The sequence below is a fragment of the Pyrus communis genome, chromosome 14, assembly GCF_041283825.1.
Source record: "Pyrus communis isolate YQ-2024b chromosome 14, ASM4128382v1, whole genome shotgun sequence".
NCBI lineage: Eukaryota > Viridiplantae > Streptophyta > Magnoliopsida > Rosales > Rosaceae > Pyrus > Pyrus communis.
The window spans coordinates 5170979-5192225 of record NC_142578.1 but is presented as its reverse complement, the minus strand read 5'-3'; the positions used below and the strand labels follow the sequence as shown (position 1 = coordinate 5192225).

Genomic DNA, 21247 nt, shown 5'->3' with positions numbered 1-21247 from the left:
TCAGTATTGGATTCTCCAATTTTTGACTCCGAAGTATTAATCTCAAAAGAAAATAAGCAGTGTATTACCCTGCCTAGAATACTGATGGGAATCATAGGGAGCTTTCCTTGCATAAAATGAAATGTGGATACATGCCTTATCTAAAAGGTCGAAAATAAAGTGCTAACCATACAACCACTTATATTTCGGCTTAGTGATATTTCTACTTCCAATGCAAGAAGATATCGTTTATTACGGCACCTTCACCCTACATACATAAAAAAATGGAGGTTTCCAGCCCCTTTTCTATTCAAATGAGGAAATATGAGCACCCGGCCGATTGTAAGGTGCATTTATTTGAATCTCTGTAAAAAAAAGTTTCAGGTACTCACAAATTTGGGTCATATAGGATATAACACTTGGTTTATTGATTCTTGATTGTTAATGCATGTGGGTCTTGCAATGCATCAATAATCTAGATTTGCTTAAGTGATTCACCCGCTTGAGCAATTGGACGTAAAAAGTTCCAAAAAATAAAACAAAAATATAACAGGAGAAAAAAATTCCACGTACATGTTTTGTTTATCCCTCGATTCTCCTTTGATCTAGTTATCAAAAAACGGTTTTAGTCCTAAAAATCAAAAGGTTTTTTAGCCAAAATGGTCTTTAAGATTTGCATAACTCTTCACTTTGGTCCTTGAGATTTGAAATCGATAGAGTTGGTCCCTGAGTTTGTCCATAATCAATCATTTTGGTCATTCCATATAAAATCTCCATAAAATAAGGATAAAATGATAAAAATACCCTTAATTTTTATCAAATTATTTTGGCCTATTGTTTATTATATTAAGGGTATTTTTGTCATTTTGATCCTTATTTAACATAACTTTTCACCTAAGGACCAAAATGATTGATGGTGGACAATCTCAGAGACCACTTCTATTGATTTCAAATCTTAGAGACCAAAGTGACGAGTTAGGCAAATCTCATGAACCATTTTGGCTTAAAATGTCAAATAAAAATTTCAAACAATCCCGTGGATCCAATCATCAAGTCCAATGGGCCAAAGTACCACGATTAAGCAAGTATTGGACCCAAACGGCCCATAAACCCCCTCCAATTTTCAGTTATCCAAGTTTCGGCTTCTCCGAGACGGCTGAAGGCAGTGAAATCGGGAAGACGAGAGCAGCTCTGGTTTGGGCAAGGCTCGCAGTCAGAGTGAATGGAGAACGTAAACGAGAGTACAAGTGTTCGAGTTCTATGCCCTAAGCTTGTCCTCTGCAAGAACGAAGCGGGCCTCCAATGGCTGATCGGATCCCCATTTTTCCCGCCACTCACAGTCGTCTCCACCGTCAGATGCATCCACACCGATTCCTCCTCTCCAGACTACCGCAGAGAATCAGGTACCCTGAATTCTGTTTGTTTCCCGGGAAAATTAAATAAGTTCTATGAATATAGTGTTTCCGAGCAATTTCAGTTCAGAGTTTGATTGGTTTCCGTAACCTGAGCAGAAGAGCTTCGGACGTTACTGTTGAAAGGATTTGAGGTGATCGGAGCACTAATCGTTGCGAATTCCGGTGATGGAAAGAGCGCCGCCGGCGAGGCAATTGCGGCGGCTCGAAGGTTGCGAAAGCTTCTCTCCGGAGAAGGAGGAAAAGTGGACAGTCAACAAGTAATTGGAGCTGTTGCGGATTTTAGTGGCGGCGACATTCAGTTTTTCGTGTCGAAATCCGTGAGCTTGACCAGCTTTGAAGCTGTGAATGTATTGTATGAAGATCATCCTGAAAAGTATGTTTGGGAGAGGGGTTGTCTGCTCCGGTGTGAGCTTCCATTTAAGCTCCCAATCTACTATCCGGTAAACAGGCCAAATGGTAAGGTTTTTTCGGTGGTGCATTTTTGTAGTTTTGTGTAAACTATCTGATTGAGCATTGGTGCTGGTTCATGCTTTGCAGTTTGTTATATTTGCTAGTGTGATTTGGGTTGCTTGTGGATGAACGAGGGACAGACGATTCAGAGCAGAAGTAGGAAGTACAATGTAGGAGCTTTTACTTACTAAAATGAGTGCATAACGTGGTTTCTGTAGCATCTTTTATCCGAATCTAGAAATTTAGATTTTCAATGGCTTTTTCGGAGTGGTTGAACACCAGTTTGTAGTAGAGCGGTAGATTTTCTGGCCTTGATGATTCCATAGTTGACCTTTAATAATGAAGGCTTTGTCGAGTGTCAGTCAACGGAAATATGAGCTGTAATGGTCATATTCGCTTTTCCGTTTTTGCTTTGGACCTTTTCATTCATTTTGAAGTTCATACTTGTGTTTTGATGAAATTTAGCTACTATTTACTCTGTTAGATGAAGAGATCCATGTGGTTCATCGGAAATTGATTTAATGTTTATTTTCGTGTACTATTGAATTAGATTCAGAAAAGATGTTTCGACGTGCAACTGAAGCAGTTATTGCAAAATTCAAAGATCCAAAGGCTGCGTACATGGTAGAAGCATTAAGCAAAACATCTGCTGAAGTACCTCAACCTGTCATCCTCCGCGGTGTAGATTTGGATTTTGACACAGATCTCTCAAATGTCAAAATTTTTGGAGAAAGTGCTCAAGAGTCCGATGCTGATCTTTTGTCATGTTCCCACTTCTGTTTGGATAGTAAAAAAGGTGCACTGGTATATTCTGCTGAGGTAAGAAAAATGAAAGAGATTCATTGCTTATTGAGATCTTGGAAATATTTTATCTTCTGTAGTTTTAGTTAATCCTTCTTTCAGCAATAACAGTAAGTATTGGAGTTCAAATTTTGAATAGCTTTCCTGCTTAGCATGCAGATAGAATCCAAGTAAGTGTTCTGCTGAATAGTTCAGATAAGTCTGAAAAATCGACAGCCCCCGTTGCTCAATATTTTCCAGGTATTGCTTTCACTCTTAATCATACGAGGTACATATTATACATTTTCGAATATGAAGTTTTCTAGTGGAGATTATATTTCTACTCAGTTTAATGGATTTTAAATTGTGGTTTCAGCTTTGGAAGAAGCCAGAATTTTGGTGGTAGATTTTAAGCTAGAAGTGCTTTGCTATGCGGTCAAGGATCTCCCGCTGAGGCATGCAGTTTCGAAGTTAATGATCCCGGGGTTGATTGATCAGTTTAATTTAGTGAAAAATACAGTCCTACCCAACCTCTTAGCCCAACATCCTCAGGTAAGGCAAACCATTTCTTTTGTAATATCATATCGATCTCTTGCTATTACTACCCATCTGAATACCTAAAATTCAGAAACATGAGATTATTTATAATATAAGAGAGTACTTTCTTTTCCACACTTTCTTTCCATGTGCCTATAATTCTGGACTAGCTAGCGCTTAGGTGCCCACACTTGAAAACCTTAAGCTCTATCCGGGCATTCCGTAGTATCCAATGCCAATTCACACAAATGTTGAATAAAAGTCTAATACAGTGATTAATGATTATCGGCACAACCAGACCTAATTTCAAGTAACTATTGGTTTATTGCATTTTCAGCTACATCCGTATCACTTCAGTCCTCCCGGTGTTCTGCATCCAATCACTGTTATCTATGAACTCAACTACGGGGAGACAGAAATGAAGCAAGGTAGGCAGTGGCAACGATTAATTTTTCTACTTTCAGGGCACAATCGATTTATTGAAAGAGTACTAGTTCCAAAACAAAAGGTGTGGATTAGTTTTAAGTGGCTCCTGACTGGAAGTTTAGAGATTGTTCTTTTTTATGATCAAAATAAATACTTACATTTCTTCCATAATTAAAAAGTTGTTTTTGCTTCAGTGCTTGTGAATGTGGAAAAGGTTGTATTATTTATTAGATGCAGAGATTTTTGGAGAGGAAGCTTTGTACAAGTTTCTTTTGTAATTGGATCTTAGAATTAGTTATCTTAATCTCATCTTTGCTTTCTGCAGTTGAAGTTAGAAAATCTTTACACCTAAGACTGGGTTTACCTTTTGATCGTCCTCTTCTAAGAATTGCCAACGCTCTGGATTTCTCTACATTGAGGGATGGTGTAAGGAGTGACGCAACACGGAAAGGTAACCTCATTTTCCATTGAATATGCAAACCCATTTGTCAGTTGCAAGGCTCTTATTCCCCCATGTTTCATCTCCAAAAAGAAACGTTTTCTTATTCTTTGGTTTTTTTTGTCGATATTAACTCGTTTGATTCATTTCTATGGTTGTATCAGGTTCTACTTTGCTTAAAGATGTACATATCGGGATTCCAAGCAGCGGGGGTTGGTGGCTGCTCTTGTTTCTTTGTTTATATCCTTTCCCTGCCTCTGATCAGTGGAATTTTGTTTGATACTATTACGTCTTTATGCAGTTTCTGGGGGCAGTGTGTCTTTGTTGCAAGGCTCTTATGAATACCATCATTATCTACAAGATGCCTTCAACGATTCGGTAATGAGCGATATCCTATACCTCGTATTTGTAATATCTTGTCGAGTATACATGTTAAGCTGCGGTTAGGTTGAATTTCATAATGATCGGATTAAAGCTGTCTAATAATTTTTTGCAGGAGTGCCCATCTAGGCCCTCTGATTTCAGTTTTCTTAAGTGTTGTTTTGTTATCTTGCTAGGGTTGGGGTTGTGCTTATCGGTCTCTACAGACGATTATTTCATGGTTCCGACTCCAACACTATACATCCGTAGAAGTTCCATCGCATAGGTAATAAATTTACCTGTATAGGATTTGCTTGGTATCGATTACTTGTTTCGCTGACGCTACTTATCAGCATCGTATAATTTCATCTGACAAGACAAGTGATATTAGGGAAATACAGCAGTCACTTGTAGAGATTGGTGATAAAGATCCCTCTTTCATTGGGTCGCGGGAATGGATTGGTGCCATCGAGTTGAGCTTTGTTCTGGACAAGCTTTTGGGTGTAAGTATCATCAATGTGGTTTACGGATTTCTCGAATGTAATGCACACGAGTTTAACAGGGTTTGGTTTCTGTACTGAACAGGTTAGTTGCAAAGTCATGAATGTCAGATCTGGAGCTGAGCTTCCCGAAAAATGTCGAGAGCTGGCCTTGCACTTTGAGACTCAAGGAACGCCTATTATGATCGGTTAGTTCCCTCCCGTAAATTTGGTTTTTCTCTGGATTAAAGATGGCATGGAAATTTTGCAGAAGTAGGTCAAGAAACACATTGAAAAACTCTCTCATGATTTGATATATGAACGTAGGTGGTGGAGTTCTTGCATATACCCTCTTGGGAGTTGATTACAATGAAGCAAGCGGAGATTGCGCGTTTCTAATACTCGATCCCCACTACACAGGCAGTGACGAACACAAGAAAATTGTGAGTGGCGGATGGTGCGGGTGGAAAAAGGCTGTCGATAGCAAGGGAAAGAGTTTCTTTCTGCACGATAAGTTCTATAATCTTTTGCTTCCACAGAGGCCTAACATGGTTTGATCTATCACTATCATCATCAAATCTATACACCCTGTTATGAAATGTAGCATTAAATTCAGCAGCAACAGTGCATTTCAATCGGCCGATATAATTTTAGAATTCTTTAACTCTTCTAAATTTGGCCTGAAGTTTCAGATGTTAATGAGTAATAAAGGGAGGCGATTATGTTTTTGCACTAACTTTGAAATTATGCTAATCATGTCTAATATCTTTCGTGTTCTGCAAGAAAAATACCAAAAAAGCGACATTGATATGAAATCGAAATTCTAACCCATCAACAAGTGCAGATATTACAACTTTGCAGCCGCAGCGGTGGCAGCCGCAGCAGAAGCAGCCTGATCATGGTGAGAAACTTCGTCATACGCTCCGGTCTCCTCATTGTATGAGTACCAAACCCCAGATGCAGCGGAGCAATAGAGCCCTGTAGACGGATCATAATAGTACCCCAAACTGCTGCTATAATAGTAACCCGAAGTCTCATCAAATACATAATCATTCTGCCCTTCGGATGAACCAACTCCTCCTCCGTTAGAATCCGACGGTCTAGCAGCAGCATTGGCATCTTCATCATCATCTTCACCAAACATATCATATCCATCTCCAGCTGTTTCACCACCATTGTTATCATTAGCAACTGGCGCGGCCGGGATGCCTTCGAGTCTTGCCCTAGCTAAAGTCTCATACCCCTGAGCCTCCCGCTCGAAAATCTCTTTCTTCTCATGATTCACATCATACTCCCCATGCTTGTCCATCAGTGTAACAGCATCCTCAGTCAGCTGATCGAAAATCCTCTTCGTCTCCGGCGACATCTTCACCTTCTTGTCCCCCTTCAACCTCCTCAGAGCCTGCAACACCGTTTCGCCTTCCCCGAGCACATCGGCAATGCGCCTCTTAATCTTCCCAATATCTTCATCTTCCGGTGGCAAATCCTCCGTATCATCTTCGACTTTCGGTTTCGGAACATGTAACTGCGTAACTCCAGCTTCAACGCTATCGAGCCAAGCATCCTTCACTCGATTTCCCTCAGCATACTCGACGAAATTCCCCTCGGCATCGAAATACCCCTCTTTCCTCTCCTTCTCCAAGTTGAAAGGCTCCATCTGAATCCCGTCCTCCACGAAATTGTCGTAATCCAATTCCTCGCCGTACGCGACTTCGGCGGCGGAGACATCGTCGCCGCCGATCCCGTCGTCACCGAACCGGCGTCGTTTCTCGCGTTCTTTGGCGGCGAAACGGGGGTCCGGAAACTCAACCCCGATCTCGTCGTCGTCCTCGTCGGCTCGGGGTATCTTCACGGGTTCGTCTTCCCGTCTCGCCTTCTTCCCCTTGGGAAACTTGACCCTCCTTTCCGCCGTGGGTCTGTCAGAATCGGAATCGGAGTCGGAGATTTCGGGGACGGGGCGCTTGCGATTGGATCGCGATGGAAGATTGGGTTCCATTGAAGAGATTGGAAGCAAATCGAATCAAGAGGGAGGTTTTTGTGATAGTGTAATACTGTAATTGCCGGCCGACGTTTTTGGCGCTGAGAAAAGCTGTGGAAAATGGAGGCGGTGGTCGGGTAGGGGTTTTTGTGAGGGGATTTTTTCACATAATTTTTGGGCTACAAGATAATTTGGACACAATCCATCTATTAAAAAAAAAAAAAAAAGGGATTATTATTGTAACTTCAAAAATTTTATTCTACAAGATTTTTAAAGTGCTAATAATACTTCTGAAAATAAATAAAAAATGATTTTGCTATTTTAGTTTATTTAATTTTGAAAATAAAATAAATTTTTAGAGACGGCTACAGTATCTACTACTCAGTGATCGGGTTTTATACAAGATTTAACTACCATAAAAATTTATTAGATTCTTATACGCAAGATTAACAATTAATTTTTCAAATTATTCAGTTGTAAATAACATAAAAGAAAAAAAAATCATTTAAGGACGACGGTAATGTCGAGGTTTCCGTTGATAAGAATGGTCGGTGATGGAATGAGATACGCCGGAAGAGACGAGGGTTGCTGGCTGCGGGTCTCAAGAATTCTCTCTTTCAGATTTTTTTTTATTTTTTAAAATTGATTTTGTATTTTTTAATAAGAAAATGAAAAATGATGAGGTTTTTTGAAATGAGTCAAAGTAACTAAAAATTAGACCTATTTTAAAAGTCAAAAGTCACTAAAAATTAGACCTATTTCAAAAGGTAATCTCTAAAATTGGACCTATTTCAAATTTTCTCAAAAATGATTTAGCACTGTTCCGAGTCGACAATAGGGGAAGAGGTATATTCTATTGATTCTCCATCCTGTGCGAGGACTTTTTCGGGTGCCAATATTGAAAATTTTGGGTAAAAATGGTGTGGATGGGTGCCCAAAACACGTTATCCAAAATGGGATTTTAACTTGTGAGCCTAAGACCTGGTTTGGTACTGAGGTGATTCTGAAAAAAGCTGCTATCAAAAAAAGCTGGGAGCTGTTTTTGTGTTTGGTAAACACTCAGCTTTAGCTTTTTTTCACAGTTTTGGATGAAAAAAGCCAAAAACAAGAAGCTACAAAACCTAGCTTTGAAAAACTGGCTTTTTTTCACATCTGTTTTACATAAAAGTTTACCAAACACTCTAATACTGCTTTTTTTCTTTTCAAAAGCACTTTTACAAAAAAGTTTACCAAACACTCTGCTGCTTTATTTCACAGCTGCTTATTCTCACAGCACAGCAGAAGCAGCTTTTTTTCAAAGCACAGCAATACCAAACCAGCCCTAAATATCAGCATCTCATCTCCTTCTGCAATTGACCCAAACACAAAACGCACTGTAGGGACCTCATTTCCCGGCCGATAGTGCCACAGTAGAATATGACCAACTCTCTCCACTCCTATGTGCAAATTAACAGTCGATTTTTCATTATATTTATTTAACTACAGTAAAGATTTATTAGATTTTTATATGCAAGATTAACCAGAGTTTGAAACTTCACCGAACCGGGCTGACCGGCCCCAAACTACAGCCGGGCTAATCCACTTTAGCCTGCCCATGGGCCGCGGACTAAATGATGACCCTCGAACCATGACAAGCTGCATCAAAATAACCCAAGAGTCAGTCAATCTAAAGACACAAGGCAAAAATGTCCTACAAACTAGTGATAGCTTTCACCAAATACAAGAAATTGCTTTCAATATCATGCTTACCTCCAGCAAAGTGACGACAGCCAACGCGATGTGAAGTGCTCAGTTGATGCGAAGTGTGTGAAGTGTCACCAAAATTTGCTTACTAAACTTGTTTATCTTACCTAACTTGTTCATCAAGTTTGTTCACGAAATGATATTGCTTGTGTAGAGTTACTATAACACCCAACAAAATTTAACGTCAAGAGATAAATTTCTTGGAAACAAGGATAAACGTGAATAGAACAAAACGACAAAAAAGGGCAGATTCGTATTTCAATAACTGAAACCCTACCCGGTTAGACCGGGGCCGGGTGGAAGCAAAAGACGGGAGCAAAACAGTCCATGCTGGCTTTAGCGCGTAGGCCACGTGGACGGCCCTATCGCTCTCCCCACGGTGATGACGTGTACATGTAACCGTAGCCTCCCTATAAAAGCCTCCGCTTCCCTACACTTCCGTTCTCATCCACTTTCTCTCTCTCTCTCTCTCTCTCTCTCTCTCTCTCTCTCTCTCCTCACTTTCTCTCTCTACAAATCGCCAACTGATTGAGACTTCACTCGCTGATTCGGATCGAACTCCGCTGGTTTCTGATTAGCCCGGACCCGCCGATCCATCAGATCGTCGTCGGTCGTTCCTGGACTCGCACTTCTTCTGCAGTTTCGGCGCATCCAGTGGGACTCCGGAGCTCCGAGATTTGGATATCCGATTGCTTCTCCTGTTCTTGGCTCGAGATCCGGGCCAAGCACAGAAGAAACGGATTCGCCGCTCTTCCGACTTCGTATACAGAGGTAATTTTGAAACTTTTGTTCGCGCGAATGGATTATTTCTTGCTATGTACGTCGGTGGTGTTTGGATGCTGAGAAAATACGGGGGAAAGAGAGAAAATTATGCATGTGATGTTTGGTTTGCTCATTGTTTGGGACTCGGGAAAATGAAATTGGTGCTTTACTGTGTCTGGTGCTGCATTTTGCTTTGTGTATTTCTTCACTTTCCTTCAGTTTCTTGGTAGCCAAACAGTTTTTAGCTGTAATCTTGATGTGTAGATAATGGTCACTTAATCCGTTTTAATATTTGATTAGTTTAATATTGCATAGGTTTATTAGTTTGTAACATATTTGCTTAGGTAAAAGTTTAAATTAGGGATTTTTTTTTTCGTCATTAATTGGAAAGTAATATTTAGGATCGAATAACTGTATATTATTACTCGATATTAGTATTGATATAGGGATTTTATTTCAGGTAAATGGCCTCGAGTGAGGGATTCCTGACGAATGAGCAGAGGGAGAAGTTAAAAATTGCTAGCCAGAATGTGGAGGTTTTGTCGTCATCGCCGAAATCTCCTACATCTTTTCTATCTGAACACCATGTAAAAGCCCCCGCCGGTGGGAAGGCACCAACAGCTGGGATAGCCGTGAGGCATGTACGTCGGTCACACTCAGGAAAATTTGTGCGAGTAAAGAAGGGTAAGTCCCCATTCGGCACTTTTGCGATTCACCTTGATTTTATGTTAGCTTATGAAGTTTTGAAGAGAGTGGGATTGGATACATTGATTTGTAAGGAATGGTGTTTACGGTTTAATTAAGTAATTGTCCTTGTTAAATTATTGTCCCCATGATGCTCTTGAACAATTTTGGTGCATGTATCAATTGAGTTTTTAACTTTTTTTTAGGCAAATGATTGCACTTTAGTTTTACATGGTCGAAGACTTGATGTTGTACATTAGTTCATCTTTGGGTCAATCGTAAAGTTTCTATCTAGCTCTACCACTTTTAATTTTTTATTTGATGTTGTTCGGTTGTGCTGAATTGACGATATTGTCAATGGTTGTTAAAATTAGCTCTCTATGGTATTTTTATTAGTTGACTTGATTTCTCGTCTATGTCTGATGGTAACAGAGGGAGGCGGTGGAAAGGGCACGTGGGGAAAACTGCTTGACACTGACGGTGTACCCACTCTTGATCGTAATGACCCTAACTACGACAGTGGCGAGGTAATACGTTTTCAAGTTTAGTTTCAATATATTCCCTACATGTATTATTTTGTGTACTCTGATTAGGTGAATTAAAAATTTCTAATTTAAATACTCTGGTCTCACCAGGAACCATATCGACTTGTTGAGTCAACTGTTACAGATCCCTTGGATGAATACAAGAAAGCTGTCGTTTCCATAATTGAGGAATATTTCAGCACTGGTGATGTGGCAGTGGCAGCATCTGACCTCAAAGAACTAGGCTCAAGTCAATATCATTCTTACTTCATTAAGCGACTTATTTCCATTGCCTTGGATAGGCATGATAAGGAGAAGGAAATGGCTTCGGTTTTGCTTTCATCTTTGTATGCTGATGTCATTAGCCCTCCCCAGATTAAAGATGGATTTTTCATCCTTCTTGAATCTGCTGATGACCTTGCAGTGGACATATTGGATGCAGTCGACATCCTCGCTTTGTTCCTTGCCCGTGCAGTGGTTGATGACATCCTTCCTCCTGCCTTCTGCACCAGGGCAAAGAAAGCACTCCCAGAATCTTCAAAGGGCGTTCAGGTAATCCAGACTGCTGAGAAGAGCTATCTTTCAGCTCCGCACCATGCCGAACTTGTGGAAAGGAGGTGGGGCGGTAGCACCCACATTACTGTTGAAGAGGTGAAGAAAAAAATTGCTGGTCTATTGAGGGAATACGTGGAAAGTGGAGACACTTCTGAGGCTTGTAGGTGCATAAGGGAGTTGGGTGTTCCATTCTTTCATCATGAGGTTGTGAAGAGGGCTTTGGTTCTTGCCATGGAGATTCAAACTGCAGAACCGCTAATAATTAAGCTGTTAAAGGAAGCAGCTGAAGAAGGCTTGATTAGTTTTAGTCAAATGGTAAAGGGCTTTTCTCGATTGGTAGAGAGCCTTGACGACCTTGCTCTTGACATTCCATCAGCAGTTAGCTTGTTCCAGTCCCTGGTCCTCAAGGCGACAGATGAAGGTTGGCTTGATGCTTCCTTTTTGAAGTCCTTGGATGAAGATGGCGATGCACGAGTTGAAGATGAAAAAGTGAGGCGGTACAAGAAAGAGATTGTGGCCATAATTCATGAATATTTTCTCTCAGATGATATCCCAGAACTGATCCGGAGCCTTGAAGATCTTGGGGTACCTCAATATAATCCACTCTTCTTGAAGAAGCTGATCACCCTTGCGATGGATCGCAAGAACCGTGAAAAGGAAATGGCATCTGTTCTGCTTTCTGCCCTTCACATTGAGATCTTTTCAACCGATGACATAGTTAATGGTTTTGTTTTGCTTCTGGAATCTGCCGAGGATACAGAATTGGACATTTTGGATGCTTCAAATGAGCTTGCTCTCTTCCTGGCTAGGGCTGTGATCGATGATGTCTTGGTTCCTCTAAATTTGGACGAAATTGGCAGCAAGTTGCCACCAAATAGCAGTGGAAGTGAGACTGTTCGATCGGCCCAATCACTGATTTCTGCTCGCCATGCTGGCGAGAGACTCCTGAGATGTTGGGGAGGCGGGACTGGCTGGGCTGTGGAGGATGCAAAGGACAAGATAGCAAAGCTGTTGGAGGAGTATGAAAGCGGGGGTGTTGTGAACGAGGCCTGCCAGTGCATCCGGGATCTTGGAATGCCGTTCTTTAACCACGAGGTGGTGAAGAAGGCACTGGTCATGGCCATGGAAAAGAAAAACGACAGGATGCTAGACCTGCTTCAGGAGTGCTTCAGTGAAGGACTGATCACAATCAACCAGATGACGAAAGGCTTCACCCGAATCAAGGACGGGCTAGATGACCTTGCTCTCGACATTCCAAACGCAAGGGAGAAGTTCAGCTTCTACGTGGAGCAGGCACAGGACAAGGGGTGGCTCCTGCCTTCCTTTGGATCACCTGCTGCAGATGGCTCGCAGAAATCCGACCCAGGCTCTGCAGCTTCTTGAGAAGGAACACATTTTTCGATTGCCTCTCTCTCATGTAACGTTGTTGGCCATGAGCTCTCTCTCTCTCTCTCTCTCTCTCTCTCTCTCTCTCTCTCTGTGTACTGTTTAAATTCGTGTTTTTTCTGTAACTTTCTAAAAGGCGGATGTGGGTATTGGGATGATATTTAGATTTGTTCTGAGATGTTTTTTTTTTTGTGTGTTGCTAGTGGTCATCTAATCGGTTAGATTATAGCGATCCCACCGCGATGTATAAAGCTGCTTCTTTCGTTTTATGGATGTCTTATGTCTCCTTTCTTTGGGGCATTTGGGTGGCCAAAAACCACCTCGAAAACAACCTCGCGGCCTCCTCCCAAAGAGTGGAGAATCTAGTGGTGAACCTTGTGATTGATAAAAGTGCGCTGCGAGAGAAATTTACTTATACTGAAAATAATGCATGACAATGTGGTTCTTCCACCCGTTCAACTTCTTCCATGCCTTCTTCTGGTCAATTTTGCGGTATGCTCAGTGCTCACCATGCACATACGTGTCAATTGACTTAACTCTAGCTAAGTTTCACATTAAATCTTACTTTTTCAAATTTGAAAAAAGTTAATTAAGGTTAGGTGAAAAGGCACGTGACATAGGATTAGATATATGGTGAACACATTATAGTTTCTGATGGTGAACAAAAATGTTTCCATGAAAATGTAATTAAGATTCTTCCTATGGCTTTTAATTGAGTTGATTTTTGCTAAAAATAAACAATCCCGTTTGATTTGAAAGTTAACTAAAATACGATTTATGAATTGTAGAATTATTGACATTTTCATATTTAAAAACAAAGCGCAAGTAGTTGATAATGGAAATTTTATTTGAACTCATGTTTTGTATTTCTACACTTGAAAATTTCAATGTGAAATTCTGAATAGTCTTTTCTACTCTATTATACATTACCGTTAAGGGCAAAGATTTATTTGAAATTATTATTAAATTCATTAATATACCTTAACCCAATTGGGGCAATGGTCACCCAACTTTAATCCAATTGGAGTAATGGTTCCTCAACTAAAAATATGTAATTGTTGGTCCCTTAACTCATGAAAACGTGCAAATATGGTCCTTTTCGCCGACTCAGTCAGAACTTCCATCAAAATGAGTCATGTTGGAAGAACCACTGCTATAATCGGGTTAAAGTTGAGGGATCATTGCTATAATATTCTCATTTATTTTCCTTATTTACCCCTTGATTGAGCTACACGTGCCTAGCACCTAACTCATTTTAACGAAAATTCTAACGGAGTTGAAAAAAAGATCATAACTGCATATTTTGATGCGTTAAGGGAGCATTTTTAAACCAAAGATTTATCACTAGTATAAAATACGCATGTTATTCAACACTTAAGAAATAATCCAATCATTAACATCCACATAATTTAATTTACAAAATTTATTAAAAAATTTAGTGTCCCTAGCATTATCCTTCCTCAAACGCAGAGTAGGGGTGAGCATGGTCTGGTTCAGCCCGGTTCCACCCTCAACATGAAACCAGAATCGAAAAATTTCAACGGTTTGGTTCGGTGTGGTTCCGGTTAAATTTATTACTAAAATCGTACGGTTCGATTCATGACAGTTCTAGTTCAGTTCATGTCGGTTTACGATTCTAACCAAGATTATATATTTGTTTTTTCTAATTTTCTACTTCTAATACCAAACTCATATTTCAACCACAAATTCAAGTAAATTTGAGTTTCCACTACTAGATCTACTAGATTTGTGACCAGAAGATAGAAAGTGTGCATATAAATATAAATCAAAAGATAGAAAGACTCATATTAAGACCAAAGTGTAGATCTTAAACTAAAACTAAAATGTACATAATGCATAATATACTGGAAAAGAATAGAGAAAAATAATATAGGGGGAGAAAAGTGAGCAAACAACAAAAGAGGGGGAGAGAAGTGAAGAAAAATATTGGGCTTATGCACATGGTCTTCTTGGAAAAATGTTTTATTTATATAAAAATAATAATAAAACAATAATTTATATTAAAACCGGTTCGGTTCGATTCTTCCAGGTCTTAATATTTCCAAACCGAAACCAGAACCGGAACCGTTTGAAACAGTTCGGTTCAATTTTTTTTCCGATTTTGACTTTTTTGGTCAAAGTGGTTTTTTACGGTTTTTTTGTCACGGTTCGATTCAGTTTTGCGGTTTTTATGCCCACCCCTATGTGAGAGTGTTTGTGAAAATTAGCTCCCTTGCAAACCATTGTTAATTAGTCTTTAGCCCTGGTTTGACTTAGCTTAACTTTAAAAAAAAGTGGGTGTGAAAAAAAGTTGAAGCATTTTAAATGTTTGGTAAACACTTTAAATTGGTTTTTTTTTTTTTTTTTCAAAGTTATGGGTGAAAAAAAGTTGAAAAACAGAAGCTGGAAATAGCAGCTTCAACAAAACAGCTTATTTTGCTAAAACATGAGTGAACAGTAAAAAATAAATGAACTTTTCAATTTTCCAATCCTACCTTCTTTCTCTCTATCATCAGTTGTGCCCTCCTCTTCTACCTCTCTCTCGCAACCTTCTATGTTTATCCAGAAAAGCGTTCCTGCAGAGTCTCGAGAAACCTTACCAAAGCTCTCTCTCTTCCTTTTCGCTCCTCGCATCCACAGACCACTAGCCCAAGAGGAAGAGCGAGTTGAAGGAAAAGCAACTCAGCAAATTGATTGGTAAGGATGATGGGGGAGTGGCAGCAGCAATAGCAAATAATCCACTAGAATTTGCAGAACCCAGAAGAAAATGATGAGATTGGAAATGGGAATGGAAGGTTGTTCGTGAAGGTGATAACAGACGAGCAAATGGAGCAGCGCCTTGGAAATGGAGGGTTGTTCGCGACAGCTGCGCCTTGGTTGCTGTTGTAGCGTGAAGGGGATAAAGAAGGGAAAACACAAGAATGAAGAGAGAGAGAGAGTTATTAATTTTTAGGCATTAAAAATTATTTTTAACATTTCTTAATTATAAATATTTAAAATAAAGTATATTTAATGATTCATCTTTATTCATTAAGAAAACTAAATTAATAACATATCTAGTATTATATATTTTTTGCTCATTTCACACGGTTACAACTGTTTTACATAAAAGTTTATTAAACACTATTATACTACTTTTTTTTTCCAAAAACATTTTTACAAAAAAGTTTACCAAACACTGTACTACTTTATTTCACAGTTGCTTATTCTCAAATCATAGCATAATCAATTTTTTTTTAAAGCACAACAATACCGAACAAGCCTCTTAACAAATCCAAATCCGATGTCGTTTTATTTGATAGTCTCTTTTCGTACGTCGTACTTCTACTCTACGTCGCTGGCTTCATCTCTTCGCAGCCCCTCCCCGGTGTTTTCGGACTCTCAGTCGGAATCGAATTCCATCGTCTCAGTTTTCACTGAACGCCTGATTCCGAAGAGACGGATTCCAAAGGGGTTCGAATTCCCTGTTTTTTTGAGGTCAAAAACCCACCGCCGCCCCCATTTTCCCCATTATTCCGGAATTACCCCTGCGCCGTCGAAGAAGATCATGATTGCGTCCCCTTATTGAAGCCCTAACCCCGTCGAAGTATCTCCGGTACAATCCCCGATTTCGATCACAATGTAAGTACGGCGTTGTTTCGGGAATCATGAATTTTCTTGGCTGCCAAACAGAGGCGATCGTAGGATGCAGAGGTGTTTGTGCTTTTGCTGAAGTCAGTTTCTTTATGCAGGTCGCAGGAGGAGATTGCGAGGGAAGCAATAAAACACGCTCTGAAGGCTCTGCGGCGGCGGCATTTGGTGGAAGAAGGTGCTCATGCACCAGCTTTCATCGCTCTTTCGAAGCCAATTCTTCATCAGGTAGTCTCTTAATTTCTAGCAAGCTGCGATTTAGGGTTTTGGTTTGGGGGATTTTGTTTGAATTTGAAATATTTGATCCCCGAGTTCTCAAGCAGAATAATTTTCGGTTTTCGATTGATGGAAATGATTGATGTGATTAATCTTTGGGGGGAAGAATTTGATGCTTGGTTAACTTGCTGTGGCGTTTAGTTTCTCAGTTTCTCGTGTAGTTGGATGGAGTATAGTTGTAGCTTCCTTTACGTTTGAATTGTTTAGAACTTGGAGATTGAGTTACCTTTGATTGTCATTTTAAGGGTTCAGAATGGAAGGAGAAAGCGGAGAATCTGGAAATGGAACTTCAGCAGTGTTACAAAGCTCAATCTCGGCTGTCCGAGCAACTCGTGGTGGAAGTAGCGGAGTCCAGAACTTCAAAAGCTTCACTTCAAGAGAAAGAAGCAGCAGTGGCTGATCTTCAGAAGGAATTATCTGAAAAAAGGTTCACTTTTTCATTACCAGTAATGGAGAAGCAGATGGTTTTTGAGATTTCAAGTTCTGTATGACTGATTTCAATTACATGTTGCAGGGATGAATGTTCTCAATTAGTGGCTGACTTGGAAGAGAAAATTAAAGCTTTGGAATTGGTTGTGAGTGAGAACAAGGAAATAAGAGCGCAGCTAGAAGAAATGTCTATAAGAGCTAAGAACGCTGAGGCTGAAAATAAGGTGTTAATTGACCGCTGGATGTTGGAGAAGATGAAGGATGCAGAACGCCTTAACGAGGTACTTTATATGTAATCAAACCCAAATTGTGGTTCACTTTTTTAGTTTAGTCGATAGTTCTAGATGTTAGTGGGTTTAAGGTATGACGCGAGACATAGCTGTACTGTCTCAAGGCTCTTGTTGATGTTGTCTTGCTGTAGGTTGTATCCTAATCAGAATGTTTGGCCACCGCTCAACATATGTTGATTTTCATTTATAAGTTCGTTCTTACATTTGGTGACTATGCCAATTTGTGCTTAATTGCATACATATATATAATTTTGCCACTTTCACGTGTAAAATAAATGCTAGAAAAGACTAAATGGAAACGATGCTATATATGTATTAATTTGGATTTTTGTTGACGTGCACACGTGGGCTTTGCCGTTTTCTTTCTTGCACTTTAAATATTATTTAACTTAAAACATTGAGAAAGTATATGGGATATCCAGATAAGATTTGAAATCTCATTTCAGTGGTTGCAAGCATTGCCTTGTTCTCCAGTATATTATAAGATTATGTATTACTTCATTTGTTGAAAGAAATATTTCTTTTGTACATTTTCTACCCGTTTTACATACGGGGTATAGGTTTTAACCCATGTTTTCTTTATTTAATTTAGGCAAATGCACTCTATGAAGATATGATTGAGCGGCTCAGGGCCAGCGGTTTGGAAAAACTTGCGAGGCAGCAAGTAGATGGTGTTGTCCGCCAAAGTGAAGAAGGTGCTGAGTACTTTTTGGAGTCAACCATTCCCTCCACATGCAAGAATAGGATCCCTGCCCATGATGGTGGCTGCGCTTCCATATTATTTGAGTACAATTCTGGGAAATTGATTACTGGCGGACAGGATGGGTCCATCAAAATGTGGGATACAAATACTGGGTCACTAACTCGTACACTTAATGGTTGCATTGGTTCTGTTCTGGATCTCACGATTACTCATGATAATAGATCTATCATTGCAGCAAGCAGCTCTAACAAATTGTATGCCTGGGATGTTAACTTGGGGAGGGTTCGACACACTCTCACTGGCCACATGGATAAAGTGTGTGCAGTAGATGTCAGCAAATTCTCAAGCCGTCATGTTGTGAGTGCAGCTTATGATCGTACCATAAAAGTTTGGGATTTGCAGAAAGGTTACTGCACCAATACAATCATGTTCCCAAAAAACTGCAATGCTCTGTCATTTAGCATGGATGGACAGACCATATGTTCTGGCCATGTTGATGGAAATCTTCGTTTGTGGGATATTGAGAAAGGAAAACTCCTCAGTGAAGTAGCTGCACACTCAAATGCTGTTACATCCATATCTTTGTCCCGAAATGGCAATGTTATACTGACCAGTGGGAGAGACAATGTCCATAATTTGTTTGATATGCGGTCTCTAGAAGTCTGTGGAACGTTAAGAGCCACTGGAAACAGAGTAGCGTCGAATTGGAGTAGATCCTGTATCAGTCCAGATGACAATTACGTTGCTGCTGGATCTGCTGACGGTTCTGTGTATATTTGGTCAATATCGAAAGCTGACATTGTGAGCACTCTGAAGGAACACACTGCATCGGTCCTGTGTTGTTCATGGAGCGGGCATGGAAAACCTCTGGCTTCTGCGGACAAGAACGGAATCATCTGTACTTGGACGTGACAGATTTGGCCGATTCTTTTTACTCATGTTTGCACAAGACACGCATAATGTACACACGTTCGATTAGATTTGGTGTAAATATTGATTCATCTCGAATCGTAGCATCCTTGCATTCGTCTTTATTTCTCATCCAAATATCTTGACTAAATTTTGTTCATTGTTTTAGCCATAGTTGTTTCCTTGTGTTTTCTTGTTAAAGCATGTCAAATTATCATTACATTTTGGGCTCGTTTGGAAGTGAATTTAAAATAACTAAAAGCACTCTTGGAGAAAATATTTTTGGATTTCAAAATCACTTAAAATGCTTTTTGCAAGAAACACCAATTATGTGTTTCTTGTAGGAATGAAGCTTATTTTCATAATTTTCATGCATTTTTACTAAGGATTGGTTCTAAAAACATTTTCATCAAAAACGCTTTTAATCGTTTTGAAAGCACTTTGGATTGCAAAAGCACTTTTTAGTGCCTACTAGAGAAGCATCTACTTCGGGTTCTTTAGGCATTGTAGGAAGCACTTGTTCACAAGTGCTAATACTTAAAAGTGATTCATGAAATGAAAGAAGTATATAAAAAGTGCTTCTTCAAAAAGTGCTTTTATGATCCAAGGGTACTTTTCCACCCTAAGTCGTTTTGGGAAAAATGGGCCTAATAGCATATGTCAAGGTCCAACAAAAGCTCTCTCTCTAGTCCGTAGTTGTGTAAAGCAATTTTGTGGTTCGGATTCGACCCGTTTTCGGAAACGGAAGTATTGTCAGTGGGTCTCTAGTCTCTCTCTCTCTCGCTCACCTGAAACCTAAAACGTAGATTTGGACACAGAAAAGGAGAAGGCGAAGAAGATGGTGAAGGTCGCGACCTACTTCGCTATGACTTTGGGAGCTTTCGTGTTCTGGCAGTCCATGGATAAAGTCCACGTCTGGATCGCCCTGCATCAGGACGAAAAGGTACTAGCAAATCTCTTTTCGATTGGTCGTATTGGGTTGTTTTTGTTCAAGACTTCGATTGAATTTCAGCTCCACAAGCTCACAATTTAGATGGGTTCTCATTGAATTGTTCAATTGGTCCTGAAAAATCTTATCTTTTGGAAATTGGCATGAAATTTGGGGGTTAGGTTTACGGGGAATGCAATGTTTGGTTACTGGGAATTGGGGACTTAATTGAATTTGGAAATTCTCTTTGATTGTTGTTATGATGCTACATTTGTGCGATCAAAGTGACACGCCTGTGTAGAATTCAACCTTTCATAAGTTATATTCGTTTCGTATCGTGGGGTTTCATATTTGGAGATCGTTTGTGATAAATGCAATGTAGTTGTTATACTCAATTCGTATCCGATGGAAGCATAAATGCAATGCTTGGTTACTGGAAATTGGGGATGTAATTCGACTTGGCGTTTCACCCGTAATCATTGTTATTATGCTATATTTATGTGATCAGTCACACTGCTGTGTAGAATTAAACCTTGTTTCATAAGCTATAGTCGTTTCTTACCATGGGATTTCCTATTTGGAGTTCTTCTTCCATGTTGAACAGTTGTGTTGTGATTTCCTAATGTGTTGCGTATTTTCATTTCTAGTTGTGTTACCTCTCTTTCGTTTGCCTGTGGTAGCTACCGGGTCCATATTACATTCCCATAATTTAGGTAGAAATCAGAAACTAGTGAAACCCAAGAACTAGTATTTTCGTACTGAACTACATGTTTAAGGGATAGCAAGAAGCTCGGTTCAGAATCTGATTTGAAGTCGTGGTCGTTGGTAGTTAGCATTGGCTGCTTATAAATGTGCCTTTTTAGTCACCCTTCTCCGTGTATAAGCCATTATGTTTTGTTATTGATACTGCTAACCATTTCCAAGTTTGGAATGATATTGATTGGGGTCTCGTTAATGTGGCAGCAAGAAAGACTCGAAAGGGAAATGGAGATTAAGAGGGTTAGAGAAGAGCTGCTGCAGCAGCAAGCCAAACAAAGGGAGACTCAAGCATGAGCGACTCAGATTTATCTTCTTGTACCTTCATATTCCGTTGTTTCCTCTACTTCTAATTTTATCCGAGCATTGCTCTGTTGAACACAATCACAATTCTGGAATAATTTAACTTGGCATTCACAGAATAGCTAAGTTCTGTCTTATCGATGACTTTACATAAGCTTTTGAAAATCATGTCGTGTTTTTCGTTGTTTATTTACACTTTGTGGCGCAGTCAGGAATGCATTATCTGAACATTGTTCATATATACCTTCATGGATAAATCTGTCACTTGCCAAAGCATTATCGTCATCAATGATTGTAGCAACTTATATTGCATCTCTTCTGCCGACTTGGTTAACATGCGAACCCCATATTCACTTCACATGTCTAACGGCATGAACTTCTTGGGCCATACTCATCGTGCGGTCATGTCATCGGGATTTTGAGCGGTTAGATTTAAGATGAGTTGCCGTTCTGGTGGTGATGTATAGATGACATGACCTATCCAAGCAGGTCATCAACAAGCTATTGTGCAGTTTCCATGTAACTG

At 39.8% G+C, this 21247-nt stretch overlaps 5 protein-coding genes across 5 annotated transcripts; 4 read left to right on the top strand and 1 right to left on the bottom strand.

The window, feature by feature from the left end:
- The first annotated feature begins 1096 nt into the window (after window positions 1-1096).
- LOC137712674 (Peptidase C78, ubiquitin fold modifier-specific peptidase 1/ 2) lies at window positions 1097-5601 on the top strand. The gene is made up of 13 exons (XM_068451801.2): window positions 1097-1382; window positions 1491-1850; window positions 2395-2663; window positions 2798-2885; window positions 3001-3176; window positions 3499-3589; window positions 3913-4038; window positions 4191-4238; window positions 4328-4404; window positions 4584-4672; window positions 4778-4889; window positions 4972-5074; window positions 5193-5601. Exons 1-13 carry the CDS (start codon window positions 1202-1204, stop codon window positions 5420-5422), a joined length of 1950 nt encoding a protein of 649 aa, XP_068307902.2. The 5' UTR covers window positions 1097-1201; the 3' UTR covers window positions 5423-5601.
- On the bottom strand, window positions 5561-7064 carry LOC137712675 (uncharacterized). Its single transcript, XM_068451802.2, has one exon. The coding sequence runs from the start codon at window positions 6859-6861 to the stop codon at window positions 5713-5715; it is 1149 nt and encodes a 382-aa protein (XP_068307903.2). The 5' UTR covers window positions 6862-7064; the 3' UTR covers window positions 5561-5712.
- Window positions 7065-9008: 1944 nt separating this feature from the next.
- LOC137712635 (MA3 DOMAIN-CONTAINING TRANSLATION REGULATORY FACTOR 1) lies at window positions 9009-12766 on the top strand. The gene is made up of 4 exons (XM_068451748.2): window positions 9009-9357; window positions 9809-10032; window positions 10465-10559; window positions 10668-12766. Exons 2-4 carry the CDS (start codon window positions 9813-9815, stop codon window positions 12492-12494), a joined length of 2142 nt encoding a protein of 713 aa, XP_068307849.2. The 5' UTR covers window positions 9009-9357; window positions 9809-9812; the 3' UTR covers window positions 12495-12766.
- Window positions 12767-15779: 3013 nt separating this feature from the next.
- Window positions 15780-18894, top strand: LOC137712996 (autophagy-related protein 16). Its single transcript, XM_068452221.2, has 5 exons — window positions 15780-16118; window positions 16229-16355; window positions 16649-16830; window positions 16918-17113; window positions 17715-18894. Coding segments are annotated over exons 1-5 (1530 nt in total). The 5' UTR covers window positions 15780-16116; the 3' UTR covers window positions 18738-18894.
- A 550-nt stretch (window positions 18895-19444) lies between these two features.
- On the top strand, window positions 19445-20889 carry LOC137713450 (uncharacterized). Its single transcript, XM_068452745.2, has 2 exons — window positions 19445-19677; window positions 20626-20889. The coding sequence occupies exons 1-2, from the start codon at window positions 19573-19575 to the stop codon at window positions 20713-20715; spliced, it is 195 nt and encodes a 64-aa protein (XP_068308846.1). The 5' UTR covers window positions 19445-19572; the 3' UTR covers window positions 20716-20889.
- Window positions 20890-21247: the final 358 nt, after the last annotated feature.